The sequence below is a fragment of the Haematobia irritans genome, chromosome 2 (genome assembly GCF_050003625.1).
Source record: "Haematobia irritans isolate KBUSLIRL chromosome 2, ASM5000362v1, whole genome shotgun sequence".
Taxonomy (NCBI): Eukaryota; Metazoa; Arthropoda; class Insecta; order Diptera; family Muscidae; genus Haematobia; species Haematobia irritans.
Window position 1 is genome coordinate 21,213,617 of NC_134398.1, and position 21,113 is coordinate 21,234,729.

Below are 21,113 nucleotides of genomic sequence, written 5' to 3' on the forward strand. Positions count from 1 at the left end.
AAAAAATATTTGGGAATTTAAAAAGAGGTTTTTATACATATGACTTTTTTCAAAAATTTCAACAAAAATTTTGAAAGTTTTTATTAAATCTGTTGTAGTACATGTCGAATAAAATATTTCTGGAAGTCCAATCTTAGAATTGCAAAAACACAACAGATGAGAAATTTTTAAAATTGAAAAGTTGCCTGTGGGCAACTTTGGGCAATTGTGGAAGTAAAATTACATATTTTTGAACATAAGACCTAGAGAAAAAAGGTTTGAAAAAGAATGATTTTGAACAAATTTTGAACTTCGATTGGGATGTCCCAGTGACGAGAAATGCGGTGATGATGTGGAAAACCTATCTGCAGTGCAGGGGGAATTTGGAAGGAATCGTAAAAAGGGAGGAAGCCATAGATATCGACTTTCTTGGCAACATACTAGTGCATTTGCACGAATATTGGCGCTTTATAATACTTTGGTTTATTTACACTGCCAGTTAAATTGACATGGGTTCAAAACAAAACATTTTCGTGATTCACGCTTGATTCACGCGAAGTCGTGAATGAAATTTAAAGGAAATCCCGCGAATGTGCGTGAACGGGACTAAACAAAAATATGTGGCGCGTGAGTAAAAATCAAATTGTGTTAATGATTGTGAGTGAGTAACATTTTTCCGAAATCACGCTCCCGATAAAAATTCACTTTTACGATCCAACTCACGCTCATGATCCAACTCACGCTTAAGATAAAATTCACGTTCACGATAAAATTCATGTTAAAGATAAAATTCACTCACACTCACGGTAAAACAGAGACACAAAAAGTCACAATCACGAACAAATTCACGTTCACGATTAAATTCAAGCTCACCGATTTCATCACGATTAAGATTTTATAGGGTGAGTCACGAGAAATTTCGAAAATTTTATTGAGCCACTAAAATTGTCGTGTTCCGAAAATATTCGTGAATCACGAGGTTTGTCGTGAAGTACGAAAATTCTCGTGAATCGTGCGAATGCGCGAGTATAACTTTTCATTTCGTGGATTGACGTGAGCGTGAATTCCTACCCACATGGCGTGCGTGAGTACAAATATTTCTTCGTGAATGTGTTTGAACGTGAGTGAAATTCCACTCACGCGCGCATCTAAGTATATATTTACTGTAAAATAACAAAAAACAGTAAATATATACTTATATGTATATATTTACTGTTTTAAAGTTGCCCACAGGCAACATTCTCTACAGCCTAAACAAATGGGCGTGGCGACCCGAAATTTTGGCCAGACGCTTCTTAAATGACTTCAATATGATTAAAAGTAAAAAAAAAAATTTTCGATACCTAAAAAAATTCGTGGTCGAAAGGGTTAATCGGCCTTTTTATAAACTCCACCATAGGATGGCGGTATATTAACTTTGTCATTCCGTTTGTACAACATCGAAATATTGCTCTAAGACCCCATAAAGTATATATATTCTGGGTCGTGATGAAATTCTGAGTCGATCTAAGCATGTCCGTCCGTCTATTAAAATCACGCTAAATTCCGAAAGAAACAAGCTATCGACTTGAAACTTGGTACAAGTAGTTGTTATTGATGTAGGTTGGATGGTATTGCAAATGGGTCATATCGGACCACTTTTACGTATAGCCCCCATATAAACGGACCCCCAGATTTGGCTTGCGAATCCTCTAAGAGAAGCAAATTTCATCCGATCCGGCTGCAATTTGGTACATACTTACACCAGTATATGGTCTCTAACAACCATGAAAAATTGGTCCACATCGGTCCATAATTATATATAGCCCCCATATAAACCGATCCCCAGATTTGGCTTGAGAAGCCTCTAAGAGAAGCAAATTTCATCAGATCCTGCTGAAATTTGGTACATGCACACAAAATTTTTTTTCTGGTTCAATCACGAAATTAATTGATCCAATTAATTTTTTAATTAAAATGTCTTCAATCAAAGAAATGATAGTATCAATTAAAAAATTAATTGAAGGTCAATTAAAAAATGAATTGATCCAATTAAAAAATTAATTGATACTATTAATTTTTGTGATTCATTTTTGTTTCAATTAAAAAATTTGTTGAATCAATTAAATTTTTAATTGAATATTTTTTAAAACTCAATTAAAATTCTAATTGGAAAAATTTTCGTGAAATTTTTTTCTGTGTGGTGTTAGTATATGGTCTCTAACAACTATGCAAAATTGGTCCACATCGGTCCATAATTATATATAGCCTCCATATAAACCGATCACCCGATTTGGCGCGCGGAGGCTCTAAGAGAAGCAAATTTCATCCGATCCGACTGAAATTTGGTACATGGTGTTAGTATATGGCCGCTAACAAACTTGCCAAAATTGGTCCAAATCGGTCGATAGTTATATATAGCCGATCCTCAATCACACAAAAATTGGTCCATATCGTTTCATAATCATGATTGACACTCGAGCTAAAAATAATCAACCAAAATTTTAATTCTATAGAAAATTTTGTTAAAATTTTATTTCTATAAAAAAATTTGTCAAAATTTTATTTCTACAGAAAATTTTATCAAAATTTTGTTTCTATAGAAAATTTTTTCAAAATTTTATTTCTATATAAAAATTTTGTCATAATTTTATTTCTATAGAAAATTTTGACAAAATTTTATTTCTATAGAAAATTTTGTCAAAATTGTATTTCTATAGAAAATTTTGACAAAATTTTATTTCTACAGAAAATTTTGTCAAAATTTTATTTCTATAGAAAATTTTACCAAAATTTTATTTTTATAGAAAATTTTGTCAAACTGAATTATATACGTATTTAATCGGCGTTTTGTTAGTTTAGTATATACCTAACTTAAAATTAACTAACTAACTTAAAAGTTTTTAGATACCTTGCACTCGGCAATTATTATCACAGCCCAAGTAATTTGATTGTCGATGACAGTCTTTAGTAGAAGTTTCTACGCCATCCATGGTGGAGGGTTTATAAGATTCGGCCTGGCTGAACTTACGGCCATATATACTTGTTGTCAATTATATTATATGTGTTCCCAGCAAAAAAAAAAAGAGCTTCCAAAAAAGTAGTTTGGATCCCCAATCTGTGATGCGGAAGTATTGCAAACTTGGATCATCTCCAATGAATTTTACATGGGCTTGTCATAGGACGAAAGTACTCCCTTTTTGGATTCTTTGCATTGCTTTAGAAGTTGTGCCCTGGAAGTTAATTTGAATGAAGAAATTAAAAAGGCGAAAAAAAAATATTTTTTCCTTCAACCAATTTCATTTTTTTCCCAACCATATTTTTTATTACACTATTATTTACCTATTATCTAATTTTTTATAATTTGAAAAACTTTTTCGCTCCGACCAGGGGTTGAACCTGGGATTGATGGCACCATAACAGAATGCCTTAACACACTCAGCCACAAACGCCATTGAACGTAAAGCGTCGAAAGGTCAATTCAAATGTTTGTGATATGATCATAATACGACACCAAGGAATAACATTCTAATTGCTTCTCGAGATGTTCTTTATTACTATGAACGACAAAATAAGAAACGCAGGTTCAAATCTCACTAGCGGAAATCTCTAAAAAAATATTTTATTTTTCTAAAAAAATATTTTTTTATTTTATGCATCGTTTTTATTTCCGGCATATATTAATAAATCATTAGTTAATAAATCTATACGATCATTGCAGTGCTGGAAACAATTTCAATTAAAAATTAACCAAGTCTTCTGTATACGCAAACGCTTTTGGTGATTTGTAGTTCATATAATAAACTGTCAATTAGGCAAATAACATATCATGTGGCTAACATTTCTACTTTGACACATATATCAGCGTGAACTTGGTAATGCTTCATGTTAGCTACCTTGTACACTCAAAAAAAGTGGAATCTTTATTTCACTAAAAAAATTATTTATATCTAGAAAATGTTCTTGAAGTCGTCGAAAATTATTTACTTATTTTTGTGATATCGGCGTGATGCCAGCGTTTTACTGTTTAGTTTAAATTTTCTAAAAATATTCAAAATTTTCTAAAATTAACCAAAAGGTTTCTTCAAAGTGGGTTCACCGTTTTTTTTTTCAGTGTAATTTGTAAAAACAATCTCTTCCCTCATGTTTCGAACTATTATCGAATACACTATGAATAATTGACTATACCCCAAATGTCTAACGTTTAAGGCCAAAGAAAACCCCTTTAATTGTCGTTTGCTAAAAGAAAAATCACACCAACAAAAGGTAAAATAAAGAACGCCTACTAAATTTTGAGGAAATTCATAGACCTCCCTGTTTTGACACTGATAACATATTATTATAAAATATGACAACAAAGGCATTGTTATTAAATGGACAAAGTCGCTAACACATACTTTATAAAAAGGATTTGGTTTTTTCAAAAAACTTGACAGTGCCTTTTTTATTCTCACCCATCGCTAAGATGTACGAAACAAACAGCAAACCTCGGCAAAATTTGGAATTTCTTCGAATTCAACATAAGGTTTTGAGCAGAATAGGCCTTGACATTGGGGTCATAGATGGCAAAGATTTTTTGAAAAATCGTCCAAAATTCTTGATTCTTATAATGATTGCCATTTATTTGGAAATTGGTCTAATTACCTTTGCTGTAAATCAATTTAGTGTTCAAATCGGTATGGCCAGTGGAGCATTGTCCATGTTTAATCAGGGTCTATTATTACTACTTAAGATGGGTTTCTTGATGTTTAGAGCAGATGATTTTTTGAAATTAATTTGGGATATGAATCTTCTGGCATCATTGGGTATGTATTGGAAAAAACAAAAACGATGAGCTCCGACTTTCTAGTTCTTGCCAATATAATATATTTATTAATGTATGCTTGGAAAAGTCGGGTTTTTTAATTTTTAAAAATGCAAAATACTCGACTTTCAACTTTTGCGATTAAATTAAAAAAAATCTGATATAATCAAATAAAATCAAAAATAAAGTCAAGTTAAAAAATTTAAGTTAGGTAAAAAAACAATATTGGAAGTTTTTACATTTTTTTATTATACCAATTAAAATTTGAATTAAATAAAAAAAAATATTTCCTATTAAAAATATAATTTATTTTAAATAAATTAGTTACTTAAATATAATTGGTTTATTATAACAAGTATAAAATCGTATAAAACTACAAGAAAATAGACTGCACCAATTAAAATATTAATTAAAATTTAAATTTTATTACATTTAATTTAATTTTTTAGCTGAATCAATTAAAAAATTAATTGAAAGTTCCACACAAAGTTCCAATTATATACATTTTTTTTTAATAATTACTTATCATTGATACATTCAATTTTTTATTTATTTATTTAACTCATTTTACAACCAAGCCGAAATGGCCATATACGGTTACAGGGATACTCAAAATAAAGAATTACATTAAATTTACTTAAAAAAATTATCAAAATAATTAGGACTACAATCAAGGACTGCAAAAACTTGACATTATTACACCTTATTACTAAGTATATATCTTACTACTAATTCTGACTCATATCTAAAGAAAAATCCAACCATAAATATAAAATATAAATAAAATTAATACTAAAGCATAAAATATTTTCTAGAGAAATAAAATTTTGACAAAATTTTCTATAGAAGTACAATTTTGACAAAGCTTTCTATAGAAATAAAATTTTGACAATATTTTCTATAGAAATAAAACTTTGACAAAATTTTCTATAAAAATAAAATTTTGACAAAATCTTCTATAGAAATAAAATTTTGAAAGAGTTTTCGATAGAAATAAATTTTGAGAAAAATTTCTTATAGAATTAAAATTTGACAAAATATTCTATAGAAATAAAATTATAACAAAATTTTCTAAAGAATTAAAAATTTTGACATAATATTCTACAGAAATAAAATTTTGACAAAAATGTCTATGGAAATAAAATTTTGACAGAATTTTCTATAAAAATAAAATATTGATATAATTTTCTCTAGAAACAAAATTTTGACAAAATTTTCTATAGAAATAAAATTTCGATAAAATATTCTCTACACGGATGAAAAAGACTGTTTTTCATATGTTTGGCTATAAACATTATATGTTTGGAACACAAATTTTTAAACACAATATTTTTGAGTGCAATCATATAATGTTCATAAACTAGCATAACATGTTTGGGACATAGATGTTAATATGTTAGAACATATTATGTTTCGGACATAAAATGTTTGTAGATATAATATGCTTGGATGCAAACATATATTAATTTAGAAATAGCCTATAAACATATATGTGTTTAGTAGCTTGGAGCGCTATTTAACAGGGAGCGATATTGAATTAAGTTGGTGGTTGTTGCTTGTTATTACAAAATGAACATTTTATTTTTCCTTGGGAAATTGATCAACTACTTCTTTGATCCTTACAAACTGCGTGGTCCGCTGTTCAAATCCCCGTCCGGCAAAAGGTAAAATTAAAATTAAAAAAATCATAAAATTGAATAATTTCTTCTACAATGTTTGTATTACAGAAAAAGGTGCTAAGAACTAAAAAATCTCGTGGAAGTGAGAAAGATGTCGGGGAATATACAATTGGGCAGAAACAAAATTTTGAGCATTCAGGTCGAAAACCTATGTTGTTAGCACCTATATTACCTGTTTATTTTCATAATTCATTATGATTGTAAATATATAAATAAATAAATAAAATTTTGAGCACAATATTGTTTGGGAGAATTTTTTTAAGCATATAATATTTTTGGGTGCAAAATGCTTCCAAACATATTATATGGTCACATAATAACATATTGTTTTTTGGAAGACAACATTATTGAATTTGGATGCAAAAATACAAAATGTTTGAAACTTAGACTACCCAAACATATATTGTTTAGACCAATATGCTTTCAAACATATTATATATTGGTAGAGATCAAACATATAAATGTTTGGGCAATACCCAAAAATGTATATGCTTGAAGCAAAATATGTTTGGGAGTATATGTTACGGAAGCGATTTTTTGTGAGGGTGTAGAAATAAATTTTGACAAAATTTTCTATAGAAATAAAATTTTGATAAAATATACAATAGAAATAAAATTTTGACAAAGTTTTCTATAGAAATGAAATTTTGGCATAATTTTCTATAGAAATAATATAATTTCTACACCCTCAAAAAAAATCGCTTCTCTAACATATGTTCCAAACATATTTTGCAGGAAGCACATATATTGTTGGATACTGCAGAAACATTAATATGTTTGTTTTATGTGAGCATATTATATGTTAGGAAGCATTTTGAATCCAAAAATAGTATATGCTTGGAAGAATTTCCCAAAGAATATTGTGCTCATTCCCTCACATAATTTTCACTTCCACGAAATTTTTGAGTTCTTCGCATCTTTTTCTGTAACACAAATATGCTGTTTTTTTTTTTCAAATGTCTATTCTCTTGGTTCCGAACGTCTATTCTCTTTATTCCGAATACTCATTAAATTAAATAGTATTTAGACTTAAGCATATAAAATTTTTGGCCTTAACACGAAACAGTTTTCCGAAACAACATACAAGCGGTTTCACAGAAATTGCTCTCATTTCATTCTCTCGCTGTGTTATGTTGATATCTTTTTATTCAACCCTCCCGGTTTCCATCTCTATTTATTTCTCTATACTAATTCTCTCTCTGTCGCTCTCTGAATAAAGTATCACAACATATATATGTTTACTCGAAATTTGTAAATTTATATATGTTTACATTCACACATATTATGTTTATGGAACATTCATGCCCCAAAAATAATATATTCTAACATATTAACATATGTGTCCCAAACATTTTGTGTTAGTTTAGGAACATTACATGTTTGCACTTAAATATATTGTGTTTAAAAATTGTGTCCGAAACACATTTTGTTTATATCGGAACATATGAAAAACATATTTTTCTAACAGTGTACAGAAATAAAATGTTGACAAAATTTGCTATAGCAATAAAATTTTTATAAAATTCTCTATAGAAATAAAATTTTGAAAAAAAAAAATTCAATAGAATTAAAAATTTGACAAAATTTTCTATAGAAATACAATTTTGATAAAATATCCAATAGAAATAAAATTTTGAGAACATTTTCTATAGAAATAAAATTTTGACAAAAATGTCTATGGCAATAAAATGTTGACAAAAATGTCTATAGACATAAAATTTTGACAAAATTTTCTATAGAAATAAAATTTTGACAAAATGTTCTATAGAAATAAAATTTTTCCATTCGTTTTGTTATTGCTTTTTTTTATCATTTTTGTTGTTTTTTTGATTTCAGCTTCAAACCATGCATTGATTAAACTGCAAGTGTAGCTTAACCAACAGAGGAAAAGAATGTTTGTCAAATTTATTTGGGCAAAGCCCTATAGACTGCAAGATGGTTGGATAGATACACGTTTCGGAATTACCACATTCCTCATCAGCATCCTCTACTTGTAGCAAAACTATCAACCAATTATCAGAATAAATTCCGGCAGTTCACTAAACCCAAAAGTAAACCACACTTGAACCTTCCGAAAAAAGGTTTTACATGATAGCCGGCTTATGCCGAAATAAATTCGTACAAACATATCTCTTTTCCTTTGCCACCGTCAAATCATCGATTTGAGTGCTGTTGGCTGGGTTTATTTTGAGCGTGCTTCCTCTTTTTTCCATTCGTTTTGTTTTGTTATTGTTGACTTTTTTCTTTAATCAATGTTGTTGTTTTTGATTTCAGCTTAAAACCATGCATTGATTAAACTACAAGTGTAGCTTAATCAATAAAATTTTGACAGAATTTTCTATAAAAATATAATTTCTACAAAATTTTCTATAGAAATAAAATTTTAACTTATTTTCTATAAAAATAAAATTTTGACTTAATTTTCTATAAAAATAAAATTTTGAGCAAACTTTTTATGGAATTAAAATTTTGACAAAATTGAAATTGAAGTAAAATTTAGACAAAATTTGCTATAGAATTCAAATTTCAACAAAATTTTCTATATAAATAAAATTTTTATAAAATATTCAATAGAAATAAAATTTTGACAAAATTTTCTCTAGAAATAAAATTTTGACGAAATTTTTTATAGAAATAAAATTTGAAAAATTTTCTATAGAAGTGAAATTTTGGTAAAATTTTCTATAGAAATAAAATTTTGAGAAAAATTTGTATAGAAATAAAATTTTGAGAAAAATTTTCTATAGAAATAAAATTTTGATAAGATTTTCTATAGAAATAAAATCTTGTTGAAATTTTCTATAGAAATAAAATTTTGTTGAAATTTTCTATAGAAAAAAAAATTGATAAAATTTTCTACAGAAATAAAATTTTGAAGAATTTTCTATGGAAACAAAATTTTCTACGGAAACAAAACAAATTTTTATGGAATTAAAATTTTGACAAAATTGAAATTGAAGTAAAATTTAGACAAAATTTGCTATAGAATTCAAATTTCAACAAAATATGGAAATAAAATTTCGACAAAATTTTCTATGGAAATAAAATTTCGACAAAATTTTCTATAGAAATAAAATTTTGACAAAATTTTCCATAAAAATAAAATGTTGACTAAATTTTCTATAGAAATAAAAATTTTGACAAAATTTTCTATAGAAATAAAATTTTGTCCAAATTTGCTATAAACATAAAATGTTCACAAAATATTCTATAGAAATAAAATTTTGATAAAGTATTCTCTAGAAATAAAATGTGGACAAAATTTTCTATAGAAATAAAATTATAAGAAAATTTTTGATAGAAAAAATTTTTTGACAAATATTTCTATGGATATAAAATTTTACAAAATCAGATTTTTTTTATATAATAACACCACCTAAAAAATTTCAACCGTATTGTATTACCAACGGAATGGAAAAGTTAGTATATCCTATAATGGAGGGTTCTATTCTGACCCAAAACACATACTTGTGTCACATTTGAACTCAGTTGGATTAAAACTGCGACTTTGATCACAAAAATGTGTTCACCACCGTGGTGCAATGGTTAGCATGCCCGCATTGCATACACAAGGAGGTGGGTTCGATTCCTGCTTCGACCTAACACCAACAAGTTTTTCAGCGGTGGATTATCCAACCTCAGTAATGCTGGTGACATTTCTGAGGGTTACAAAGCTTCTCTAAGTGGTTTCACTGCATTGTGGAACGCCGTTCGGACTCGGCTATAAAAAGGAGGTCCCTTGTCATTGAGCTTAACATAGAATCGGGCAGCACTAAGAGAGAAGTTCACCAATGTGGTATCACAATGGAATGAATAGTCTAAGTCGGGCTGCCACCTAACCTAACCTAACCTAACCTAGACCAACTCAGGGCCCTATCCTAAGCATTATAGCCCAAGACACCATGTGTCTATCTCGTATTCTTCTGGGTGTTGCAAACACAATGTTTTTACTATTCAATTGTTCATTAAATTTATTTGGTTCATTAAAAGAAAGTGTTAACTCTTATAAAATTGCAAGATGAGTATTTGATCTCAATTATAAATAAAAATTAATTGAAACGGCCCAAGAAATCTATTAAAGTCAAGTATGACACTTGTACTTATTTGACATCGATTACACGAAAATTCGATTTTCGAATTACATATCCCAGTGAAATATTATGAGGTTTAATTAATGTTCTTCACTTCCACAGCAAATGAAACCGAAAGTAAACCTTGGTTGGAAAAGAATCGATTTTCATGTGTAATTACAAAAGTCTATTTGATGTCCTGCTATTTGGCATTGTTTGTATCCATTATTATACCAATACCACTGATGCTTAATGAATATTTTAAAGGAGAGGAAGTCTTACCTAGGCTACCATTCTATGGAGAGTAAGTACAAAAGATTATCTGTTTTAACTGCATAATCAATATATGACGATAAAAATAATTTTGAAATTTGAAAAAATTAAGATTTTAGATTATTTCATTGTCCTCACTATTTCAGATTCCCCTTTGAAGATCTTGGCCTACCCATATTCATAATGAACTTTACTCTCTCAGCGCTATATGGCAATACTTTACTATGTCTTACCGTGGGTATTGATACCCTACTTGGTTGGATAGTTCATGCTATATCGGGACACCATCGCATACTATGTCTTAAAATAGCGAAAATTGCTGCTAAATTTTCTAACGAAGAAGCAAACAGCCATGAAGACTTCATACGGGATATTGGAAATTTTGTACGTTATCACAATAGACTGCTGGATTTCATTGATGACATCAATAGCATATTTGGACCAATTTTCTGGGCTGAGGTCTCTTTTAGCTGTCTACAAATGTGCTTTGTAATTTTCAATCTGAACTCTGATGCCGATATTCGAATGTTGCCTTTTAATATTATGGTTTTTACTGTAATCACTATGCAATTGGTTATATATTGTTTCGGAGGGCAAATGGTAAAAACCGAGGTGAGTAGGTAGCTTTATTTTTATATTGAACAGAGTAAGTTAGTAGGGAAGGTCTCACACATGTTTCTAAAAATGTTTTGAAAGCTAAATGTTACTCAAAAAAAAAAAAAAAAAAAAAAACAAGTAATACGGCCGTAAGTTCGGCCAGGCCGAAGCTTATGTACCCTCCACCATGGATTGGGTAGAAACTTCTTATAACCACTGCCATCCACAATCGAATTACTTAAGTTGCGGTAACGCTTGCCGATGGCAAGGTATCTTAAAACCTTCTAACACCGTCTTCTAAATTGTATGTAAGTCCATACGTGGTATATATTAAATCAAACAAGTATATACGGCCGTAAGTTCGGCCAGGCCGAAGCTTATGTACCCTCCACCATGGATTGCGTAGAAACTTCTACTGAAGACTGTCATCCGCAATCGAATTACTTGGGTTGCGGTAACACTTGTAACCGATGGCAAGGTATCTTAAAACTTCCTAACACAGTAATATGTACCACATAGTCCATACGTGGTATATATTAAACTAAAAAAGGCAGATTAAATACGTATATAATTAAGTTTAAAGTTTCTATAGAAATAAAATTTTGACAAAATAAAATTTTGACAACATTTTCTACAGAAGTAAAATTTGGAAAAAAATTTCTACAGAAATAAAATTTGGAAAAAATTTTCTATTGAAATAAAATCTTGACAAAATTTTCTATAGAAATAAAATTTTGACAAAATTTTCTATAGAAATAAAATTTTAAAAAAATTTTCTATAGAAATACAATTTTGACAAAATTTTCTATAGAAATAAAATTTTGACAAAATTTTCTATAGAAATAAAATTTTGGTAGATTATTTTTGGCTCGAGTGGCAACCATGATTATGAACCAAATAAAATTTTAACAAAATTTTCTATAGAAATAAAATTTCGACAAAATTTTCTATAGGAATAACATTTTGAAAAAATTTTCTATAGAAATAAAATTTTAGTAGATTATTTTTGGCTCGAGTGGCAACCATGATTATGAACCGATATGGACCAATTTTTGTGTGATTGGGTATCGGCTATATATAACTATAGACCGATATGGACCAATTTTGGCATGGTTATTGGCGGCCTTATAAAGGGTGATTCTTTTGAGGTTAGGATTTTCATGCATTAGTATTTGACAGATCACGTGGGATTTCAGACATGGTGTCAAAGAGAAAGATGCTCAGTATGCTTTGACATTTCATCATGAATAGACTTACTAACGAGCCACAACGTCGAATTTTCAGTGAATGGGCCCTAGAAAAGTTGGCAGAAAATCCGCTTTTTTATCGACAAATTTTGTTCAGCGATGAGGCTCATTTCTGGTTGAATGGCTACGTAAATAAGCAAAATTGCCGCATTTGGAGTGAAGAGCAACCAGAAGCCGTTCAAGAACTGCCCATGCATCCCGAAAAATGCACTGTTTGGTGTGGTTTGTACGCTGGTGGAATCATTGGACCGTATTTTTTCAAAGATGCTGTTGGACGCAACGTTACGGTGAATGGCGATCGCTATCGTTCGATGCTAACAAACTTTTTGTTGCCAAAAATGGAAGAACTGAACTTGGTTGACATGTGGTTTCAACAAGATGGCGCTACATGCCACACAGCTCGCGATTCTATGGCCATTTTGAGGGAAAACTTCGGAGAACAATTCATCTCAAGAAATGGACCGGTAAGTTGGCCACCAAGATCATGCGATTTGACGCCTTTAGACTATTTTTTGTGGGGCTACGTCAAGTCTAAAGTCTACATAAATAAGCCAGCAACTATTCCAGCTTTGGAAGACAACATTTCCGAAGAAATTCGGGCTATTCCGGCCGAAATGCTCGAAAAAGTTGCCCAAAATTGGACTTTCCGAATGGACCACCTAAGACGCAGCCGCGGTCAACATTTAAATGAAATTATCTTCAAAAAGTAAATGTCATGGACCAATCTAACGTTTCAAATAAAGAACCGATGAGATTTTGCAAATTTTATGCGTTTTTTTTTTAAAAAAAGTTATCAAGCTCTTAACAAATCACCCTTTACTAACACCACGTTGCAAATTTCAACGGATCGGATGAATTTTGCTCCTCCAAGAGTCTCCGGAGGACAAATCTGGGGATCAATTTATATGGGGGCTATATATAATTATGGACCGATATGGACCAATTTTGGCATGGTTGTTAGAGACCATATATTAACCCCATGTACCAAATTTCAGCTGGATCGGATGAAATTTTGTTCTCTTAGAGGCTCCGCAAGCCAAATCGGGGGATCGGTTTATATGGGGGCTATATATAATTATGGACCGATGTGGACCAATTTTTGCATGGTCATTAGAGAACATATACCAACACCATGTACCAAATTTCAGCCGAATCGGATGAAATTTGCTTCTCTTAGAGGCTCCGCAAGCCAAATCGGGGGATCGGTTTATATGGGGGCTATATATAATTATGGACCGATGTGGACCAATTTTTGCATGGTTGTTAGAGACCGTATATTAACCCCATGTACCAAATTTCAGCTGGATCGGATGAAATTTGCTCCTATTAGAGGCCTCGCAAGCCAAATTTGGGGGTCCGTTTATATGGGGGCTATATTTAATTATGGACCGATATGGACCAATTTTTGCATGGTTGTTAGAGACCATATACTAACACCATGTACCAAATTTCAGCCGTATCGGATGAGAGTTACTTCTCTATGGTGGAGGGTATAAAAAAGATCAATTAAATACGTATATATGTCAAACTGAATTGACAAAATTTTCTATAGAAATAAAATTTTCACAAAATTTTCTATAGAAATAAAATTTAATTATACAATTATTTTTCGAGCTTTATGGACAGATATAGATTAAGGAACATGGTTAATAGAGCCATTGAAAAGAAAACGCCAGATACAAATCTATACACGCCTGGACTGTACATATTTCGGTTCGGGCGAATGAACCTTTCCACAGCCTTTAGTATAGATCTGGCTGGGAGAGATAACTCAATTTTGGGTCCTTTATGCTAACTCCTTATGGAGAAAACATTTGGGAAATTTCCTCTTACAAATTGAATCATCTTATGAAAAGATGATGTACAGTGGGAGAAAAGATGATTCAATTTGCAAGAGGAAATTTCCCAAATGTTTTCTCCATAAGGAGTTAGCATAAAGGGCCCAAAATTGAGTTATCTCTCCCAGCCAGATCTATATTCGGAAGTTAGCGTGATTTCAACAGACGGACGGACGGACGGACCCACATGCTCAGATCGACTCAGAATTTCACCACGACCCAGAATATATATACTTTATGGGGTCTTAGAGCACTATTTCGATGTGTTACAAACGGAATGACAAAGTTAATATACCCCCATCCTATGGTGGAGGGTATAAAAAAGATCAATTAAATACGTATATAATTCAGTTTGACAACATTTTCTATAGAAATAAAATTTTGACAAAATTTCTATAGAAATAAAATTTTGACAAAATTTTTCTATAGAAAAAAAATTTTGACAAATTTTTCTATAGAAATAAAATTTTGACAAAATTTTCTATAGAAATAAAATTTCTATAGAAATAAAATTTTGCAAAAAATTCTATAAAAATAAAATTTTGACAAAATTTTCTATAGAAATTAAATTTTGGCAGCATTTTCTATAGAAATAAAATGTTGAAAAAATTGTCTATAGAAATAAAAATTTTACAAAATTTCTATAGAAAAAAATGTTAACAAAATTTTCTATAGAAATAAAATTTTGAAATAAATCTAGGCAAAAAAGTTTGTTTTTGCTTGTTAGTGTTTAGGTAAAATGTTCTCCAAATTTTGGTAGATTATTTTTGGCTCGAGTGGCAACCGTGACAGTCTACCATTTTGATTGTTAAGATCGTGAATTTTTATCAAATTAATATCTCTTGTTGCATCCCCGGTCCCCGAGAATAAATGACATGAGACCCTTAAAATCCCTATATATTTATTATGATATTTCAATATTTGTCTCTACTTATATATTTACACCTTATATAACTGAGATATTCTCTCTTTAACCTTATAACCGTATATAGAACGAAAATCTGTTTGGTGAAATCTATAGTCAATTTCCTTGGGAAAAACTCAATCCCACAGAAAAGAAAATGCTACTATTACCCTTGATGCGATCCCAAGCCAATATATCGCTAAGAGGATTATTTTTTGAACTTGATCGCAACCTACTGGTATATGTAAGTAAAAATTATAACGTATCATTTTTTAATAGAATAAAAAAATTTGATAAAACTTGCTATAGAAAAAAGTTTGGCAAACTTTTCTATAGGAATAACATGTTGACAAAATTATCTCTAGGAATAACATTTTGACAAAATCTGCAAAAAAATATTCATAGAAATAAAATTTTGAAAAACATTTTCTAGACAATAAAAATTTTTACTAAATTTTCTAAAAAAAAGTCTATAGATATAAAATTTTAACAAAATTTTCTATAGAAAATAAAATTTGACAAAATTTTCTATAGAAAAAATTTTTTTACAAAATTTTCCATAGAAAAAAGGTTGATAAAAATATGATAGGAATAAATTGTTGACAAATTTTTCTCAAAGAAAAGAATTATCTATAGGGATAAAATTTTGACAAAATTTTCTATAGAAAATAAAAAATATTTTAAAATTTTTTCCACTACAATTTCAGGTATTCCGAACGGCTTTCTCTTACAACACTCTACTTGGAGCTATGAAAGACAAATGAATGAATTCTGCAACTGTATTGTCGATTTTGGTTGACATATTTATTTCAAATATTTAATTAAAATTTTTAACACATTTACACTTTCACTAGAAACATTAGCTGCTGCTAATTAAACAATTAATTAACAGTTATTAGCACAAAATTTTTATTCATAAAATAAATGTAGCACGTAGTGATTCGCATATGTTTTAAATAATGTTTACTGGTGTTTTATTGTTTTAGGAAAAAAATATTTAAGTTAAAAAATCCAATTTCATTATGATCGGGATGTGGAGATGTAAAAGGAGTCTAAAAATTGGAATTTGAGGATTTTTTTTATTTATATTTATTATGAAAATAGCCAAGCCTATAGGCCAATAGAAGATGGTTACAAAAATACTACAAAATTAACTTTACATATAAAAATATTTAAGCAATATAAAAATTAATATAAAAAATATAAAAATTTAATAGCAATTGGTTAAAAAAATACCACAAAATTAACTTCACATATAAAAATATTTAATAAATATAAAAATTAATATAAAAATAAAAAAAAAACTAGCAATAATAAATTCTAACTGACTAAAACCAAACAAATATAACTGAAGATACATTTTTTAAAAATGAAAAGAAAAAGTGTGAAGACTACTAAGAAAGTATATACGGGCGTACATTCGACCAGGCCGACTCTTATGTACCCTCCACCATGGATTGCGTAGAAACTTCTACTAAAGACTGTCATCCACAATCGAATTACTTCGGTTGTGGTAATTCTTGCCGATGGCATGATTTCTTAAAACTTCTTAACATCGTCTTCTCAATAGTAAGTTAGTCCATACGTAGTATATAGTAGACAAAAAAAAAAACAAATTACATACAAGTACGTATATAATTCAGTTCTTGACCAGGGAGTCTAAAAATAATTAGGAACGATACGAATTTTGCGCTGTAATTAGAGAGCCCTAATTGAAATATACAATTATGAACCGATATGGACCAATATTTATGTCATGGGGAATGGGTTTATCTGGGGGCTATTTGTAGCTATAGACCGATATGAACCAAGTTCTGCATGGTTGTTAGCGGCCATATACTAGCACAATGTACCAAATTTCAACCGAATCGGATGAATTTTGCTCCTCCAAGAGGCTCCGGAGCCACGTATGCCACAGTTGCTAGAATTCTACCAAAAAATGGTCGATTATTTACTGTTTGGTAGATTGGTAGAATACCTGATGATTTGGTAGATTTTTCAAAATATCCCTTTCCAACTAAAAGGTACTTCAAAAAAAAAATATATCTTTATTTTTTCCAAAGAAATAAAATTTGGACAAAATTTTCTATAGAAATAAAATTTGGACAAACTGTTCGATAGAAATAAAATTTTGACAAATTTTCTATAGAAATAAAATTTTTACAAAATTTTGCAAAAATTTCTCAAAGAAATAAAATTTTGCAAAAATTATCTATAGAAATAAATTTTGCAAAAATTTTCTATAGAAATAAAATTTGACAAGATTTTCCATAGAAATAATATTTGGACAAAATTTTCTATAGAAATAAAATTTGGATAAAATTTTCTATATTTAGAACTAAAATTTTGACAAAGTTTTCGATAGAAATAAAATTTTGAGAAAATTTTCTAAAGAAATAAAATTTTGAGAAAATTTTCTAAAGAAATAAAATTTTGACAAATTTTTCTATTGAAATACAATTTTGACAAAATTTGTGATAGAAATAAATTGTTGACAAAATTTTCTATAGGAATAAAATTTTGACAAATTTTCTATAGAAATAAAGTTTTGACAAAATTTTCTATAGAAATAAAATTTTGACAAAATTTTCTATTGAAGAAAAATGTTGACAAAATTTTCTATTGAAATAAAATTATGAAAAAGTTTTCTATTGAAATAACATTTTTGCAAAATTTTGTATAGAAATAAAATTTTGACAAAATTTTCTATAGAACTAAAATTTTAGCAAAATTGATAAAATTTTCAATGGAAACTAAATTTTGAGAAAATTTTTGATCGAAATAAAATTTTGACAAAATTTTCTAAGAAATAAAATTTTGACAAAATTTTCAATTGAAATGAAATTTTCTATAGAAATAAAATTTTTACAAAATTTTGCAAAAATTTTCTATAGAAATAAAATTTAGCAAAAATTTTGTATTGAAATAAAATTTGACAAAATTTTCTATAGAAAAAAAAATTTGACAAAATTCTCTATAGAGATACAATTTTGAGCAAGTTTTCTACAGAAATACAATTTTGACAAAATTTGCGATAGAAATAAATTGTTGACAAAATTTTCTATAGGAACAAAATGTTTAAAAAAATTTCTATAGAAATAAAATTTTCAAAAATTTCCTATACAAATAAAATTTGACAAAATTTTCTATAGAAATAAAATTTTGACAAAATTTTCTATAGAAATAAAATTTTGACAAAATTTTCTATATAAATAAAATTTTAACAAAATCTATGTATATAAAATTCAATCTATGTTTGTTTATTTGTTTGTTTGTTTGTATGTTCCGAGTTGGCTCCGAAACGGCTGAACCGATTTACATGAAACTTTCAGAGATCGTAGGGGGCGTTCATGTGGTGAAAATAGGGTACCTCATTTTTTGACACCTGGTTGCGGACCTCCTCTTTGTCGGACTTTTTGAAAATTGGACCAAAGTTACCCGATTTGCTTGAAATTTTCATTGAAGGTTGGGGTTGGCATCTAGACAAAGATTCGCTACTTTATATTTCAATATTTGGAGGCGGAGGGGGACCTCCCCTTTGTTAGACTTTTCTTAAAGTACAGTGAAAAAACTAAAATTCTCTAAATTATCTGAGATTTACAGAGACCATGCGGTGAGGTTATGGAAATAAAATGGGTACCTGACGATTTCATATGTGGACGGGGAGGGGGACCTCCCCCTTGCCCTACTTTTTGAAACTTGGAACAAAATTATGCGATTTGCTTAAAATTTTCATTGAATGTTGGGGTTGGCATCTAGACAAAAATCCGCTACATTATTTTTCGATATTTGATCGGAGAGGAGGGCCACCCCTTTGCCCGACTTTTTTTTTAAAGTACAGTGAAAACAAAACTAAACTCCCCGACTGAAATTTTACGGAAAAAATGGGTGAGGTTATGAAATTTAATCAGGTTCCTGATTTTTTATAAAAATAAAAGGGCATAGGGAAACATCCGCTTCTCTTAAGTACATACAGAGAAACAATTCCACTTTACCGAGTTACTTGAAATTTACAGAGGACTGGGGAGAGGTTACGATATTAATAGTTGATACCAGATTTTGTGATATTTGGACGGATTTTGTTGGACGCCCTTTTAGGCTTATAATTTGCTTGACATTTTCTGGGACGTTTACAAAAGAAAAGCTACATTACTTTTCGATATTTGGTCTGGGTCCTCCTCTAAAACTGCAAAAAAAACAAACATTCTTAAGTTTTCTTGAAATTTACATAGGCAGTGGGGGAAGGTTATGAACGAAGAGGCAACCTTCCTTGCCCCACACTTGAAGGAAAGTTTCAAGAATTTTCAGGGAAGGTTAGGGGTGCTATTCACTACGGTGTTAGTCGATATTGTATCGGGGAAAGTGACGTCCCTTTAAAACAATAGAGCAAAATTTAAACATCGCCGATCTATTTGAAATCTACAGGGAACGTGGGAGGAGGTGATGAAATTTATACATGATTTTTAAATTAGTATATGATTTTTCGATATCTGGTTGGGGAAGGTGAAAATTGAAATAAACTTTGTCGATTTACTTCGATAGAATTTATAGGGACCATTGCGTAGTTGCGAAATTAATATAGGGTACGTGATAGTCCGATATCAGGTCGGAGTGGAGCGAAGGTGGGGGGAGGGTTCCCTTTTGTCCGTTTTTTTTTTTTCTTAAATTGAAAGTAGAGGGATGTCCGTAAATGGGAACTCGGTACATAATTTTATGATTTTTGCACAGGCTTCTGCCAGACTTCTTTTTAGTAAAGAACTTAAATTTACATGAAATTGGCAGCCAACGTAGAGGGTGCATCATTTTCCAACATTTTAGCAAATGTTAATGTGGTAAAATTTTTTACTATTTTTGCTTTTTCCGATTTATTTGATGGGAAACAGTAATTCTTTGTATGTTATTATAATATAGTGCTTAATTTTCAAATATGTTGAGGAGATGGATAGCTTTCCTTGACAAACCACACTTAAAATTCACAAGAAATATAGAAGAAGGTACACCCTCTCCCGCCGTATTTGTACATATAAACGAAAAAGCAAGTAGTCCGATTTGTTTGAAAGAATTCAAATCTTTTCGAATTTGTTTTCAGCACGAAGAATATAGTTGACTAAGTTAACGCAAAATATTCCTCCAAATATGCTTCGGAAGGCGCAGTGAAGCGGGCTGGGTTACGCTAGTTTTGTATAGAAATAAAATTTTGACAAAATTTTCTATAGAAATAAAATTATGACAAAATTTTCTATAGGAATAAAATTTGGGTAAAATTTTCTATAGAAATACAATTTTGACAAAATATTCTATAGAAATAAACTTTTGTTGTTGTTTTTTTATTTCAGCTTAAAACCATACATAGACTAAACTACAAGTGTAGCTTAACCAACAGAGGAAAAGAGTGTTTGTCAAATTTATTTGGGCAAAGCCCTATAGACTGCAAGATGGTTGGATGGACGCACGTTTCGGAATTACCACATTCCTCATCAGCATCATCTACTTGCAGCAAAACTATCAACCAATTATCAGAATAAATTCAGGCAGTTCATTAAACCCAACAACGAACCACACTTGAACCTTCCGAAAAAGGTTTTGTATGATAGCCGGCTTATGTCGAAATAAATTCGAAACAAACATATCTCTTTTCCTATGCCACAGTCAAATCATCGATTTGAGTGCAGTTGGCTCCGGGCAATACATACATTTTAAAAACGTTCAATATTTTTTTTTAACTTTTTTTTAAAGAAGCCGC

General features: G+C 29.8%; 1 protein-coding gene across 1 annotated transcript; it reads left to right on the plus strand.

The window, feature by feature from the left end:
• The first annotated feature begins 4,406 nt into the window (after window positions 1–4,406).
• LOC142223645 (odorant receptor 1a-like) lies at window positions 4,407–16,299 on the plus strand. The gene is made up of 5 exons (XM_075293499.1): window positions 4,407–4,763; window positions 10,635–10,815; window positions 10,931–11,396; window positions 15,459–15,614; window positions 16,078–16,299. Exons 1-5 carry the CDS (start codon window positions 4,424–4,426, stop codon window positions 16,132–16,134), a joined length of 1,200 nt encoding a protein of 399 aa, XP_075149614.1. The 5' UTR covers window positions 4,407–4,423; the 3' UTR covers window positions 16,135–16,299.
• The last annotated feature ends 4,814 nt before the right edge of the window (window positions 16,300–21,113 follow it).

Excerpts from the sequence above, each read along its gene's own strand:
- LOC142223645 (XM_075293499.1), top strand. The coding sequence starts at position 4,424 with ATGTACGAAACAAACAGCAAACCTCGGCAAAATTTGGAATTTCTTCGA. Across the intron at positions 4,764-10,634 it reads GAATCTTCTGGCATCATTGG|CAAATGAAACCGAAAGTAAA; the intron begins GTATGTATTGGA and ends TCACTTCCACAG. Across the intron at positions 10,816-10,930 it reads AGGCTACCATTCTATGGAGA|ATTCCCCTTTGAAGATCTTG; the intron begins GTAAGTACAAAA and ends TCACTATTTCAG.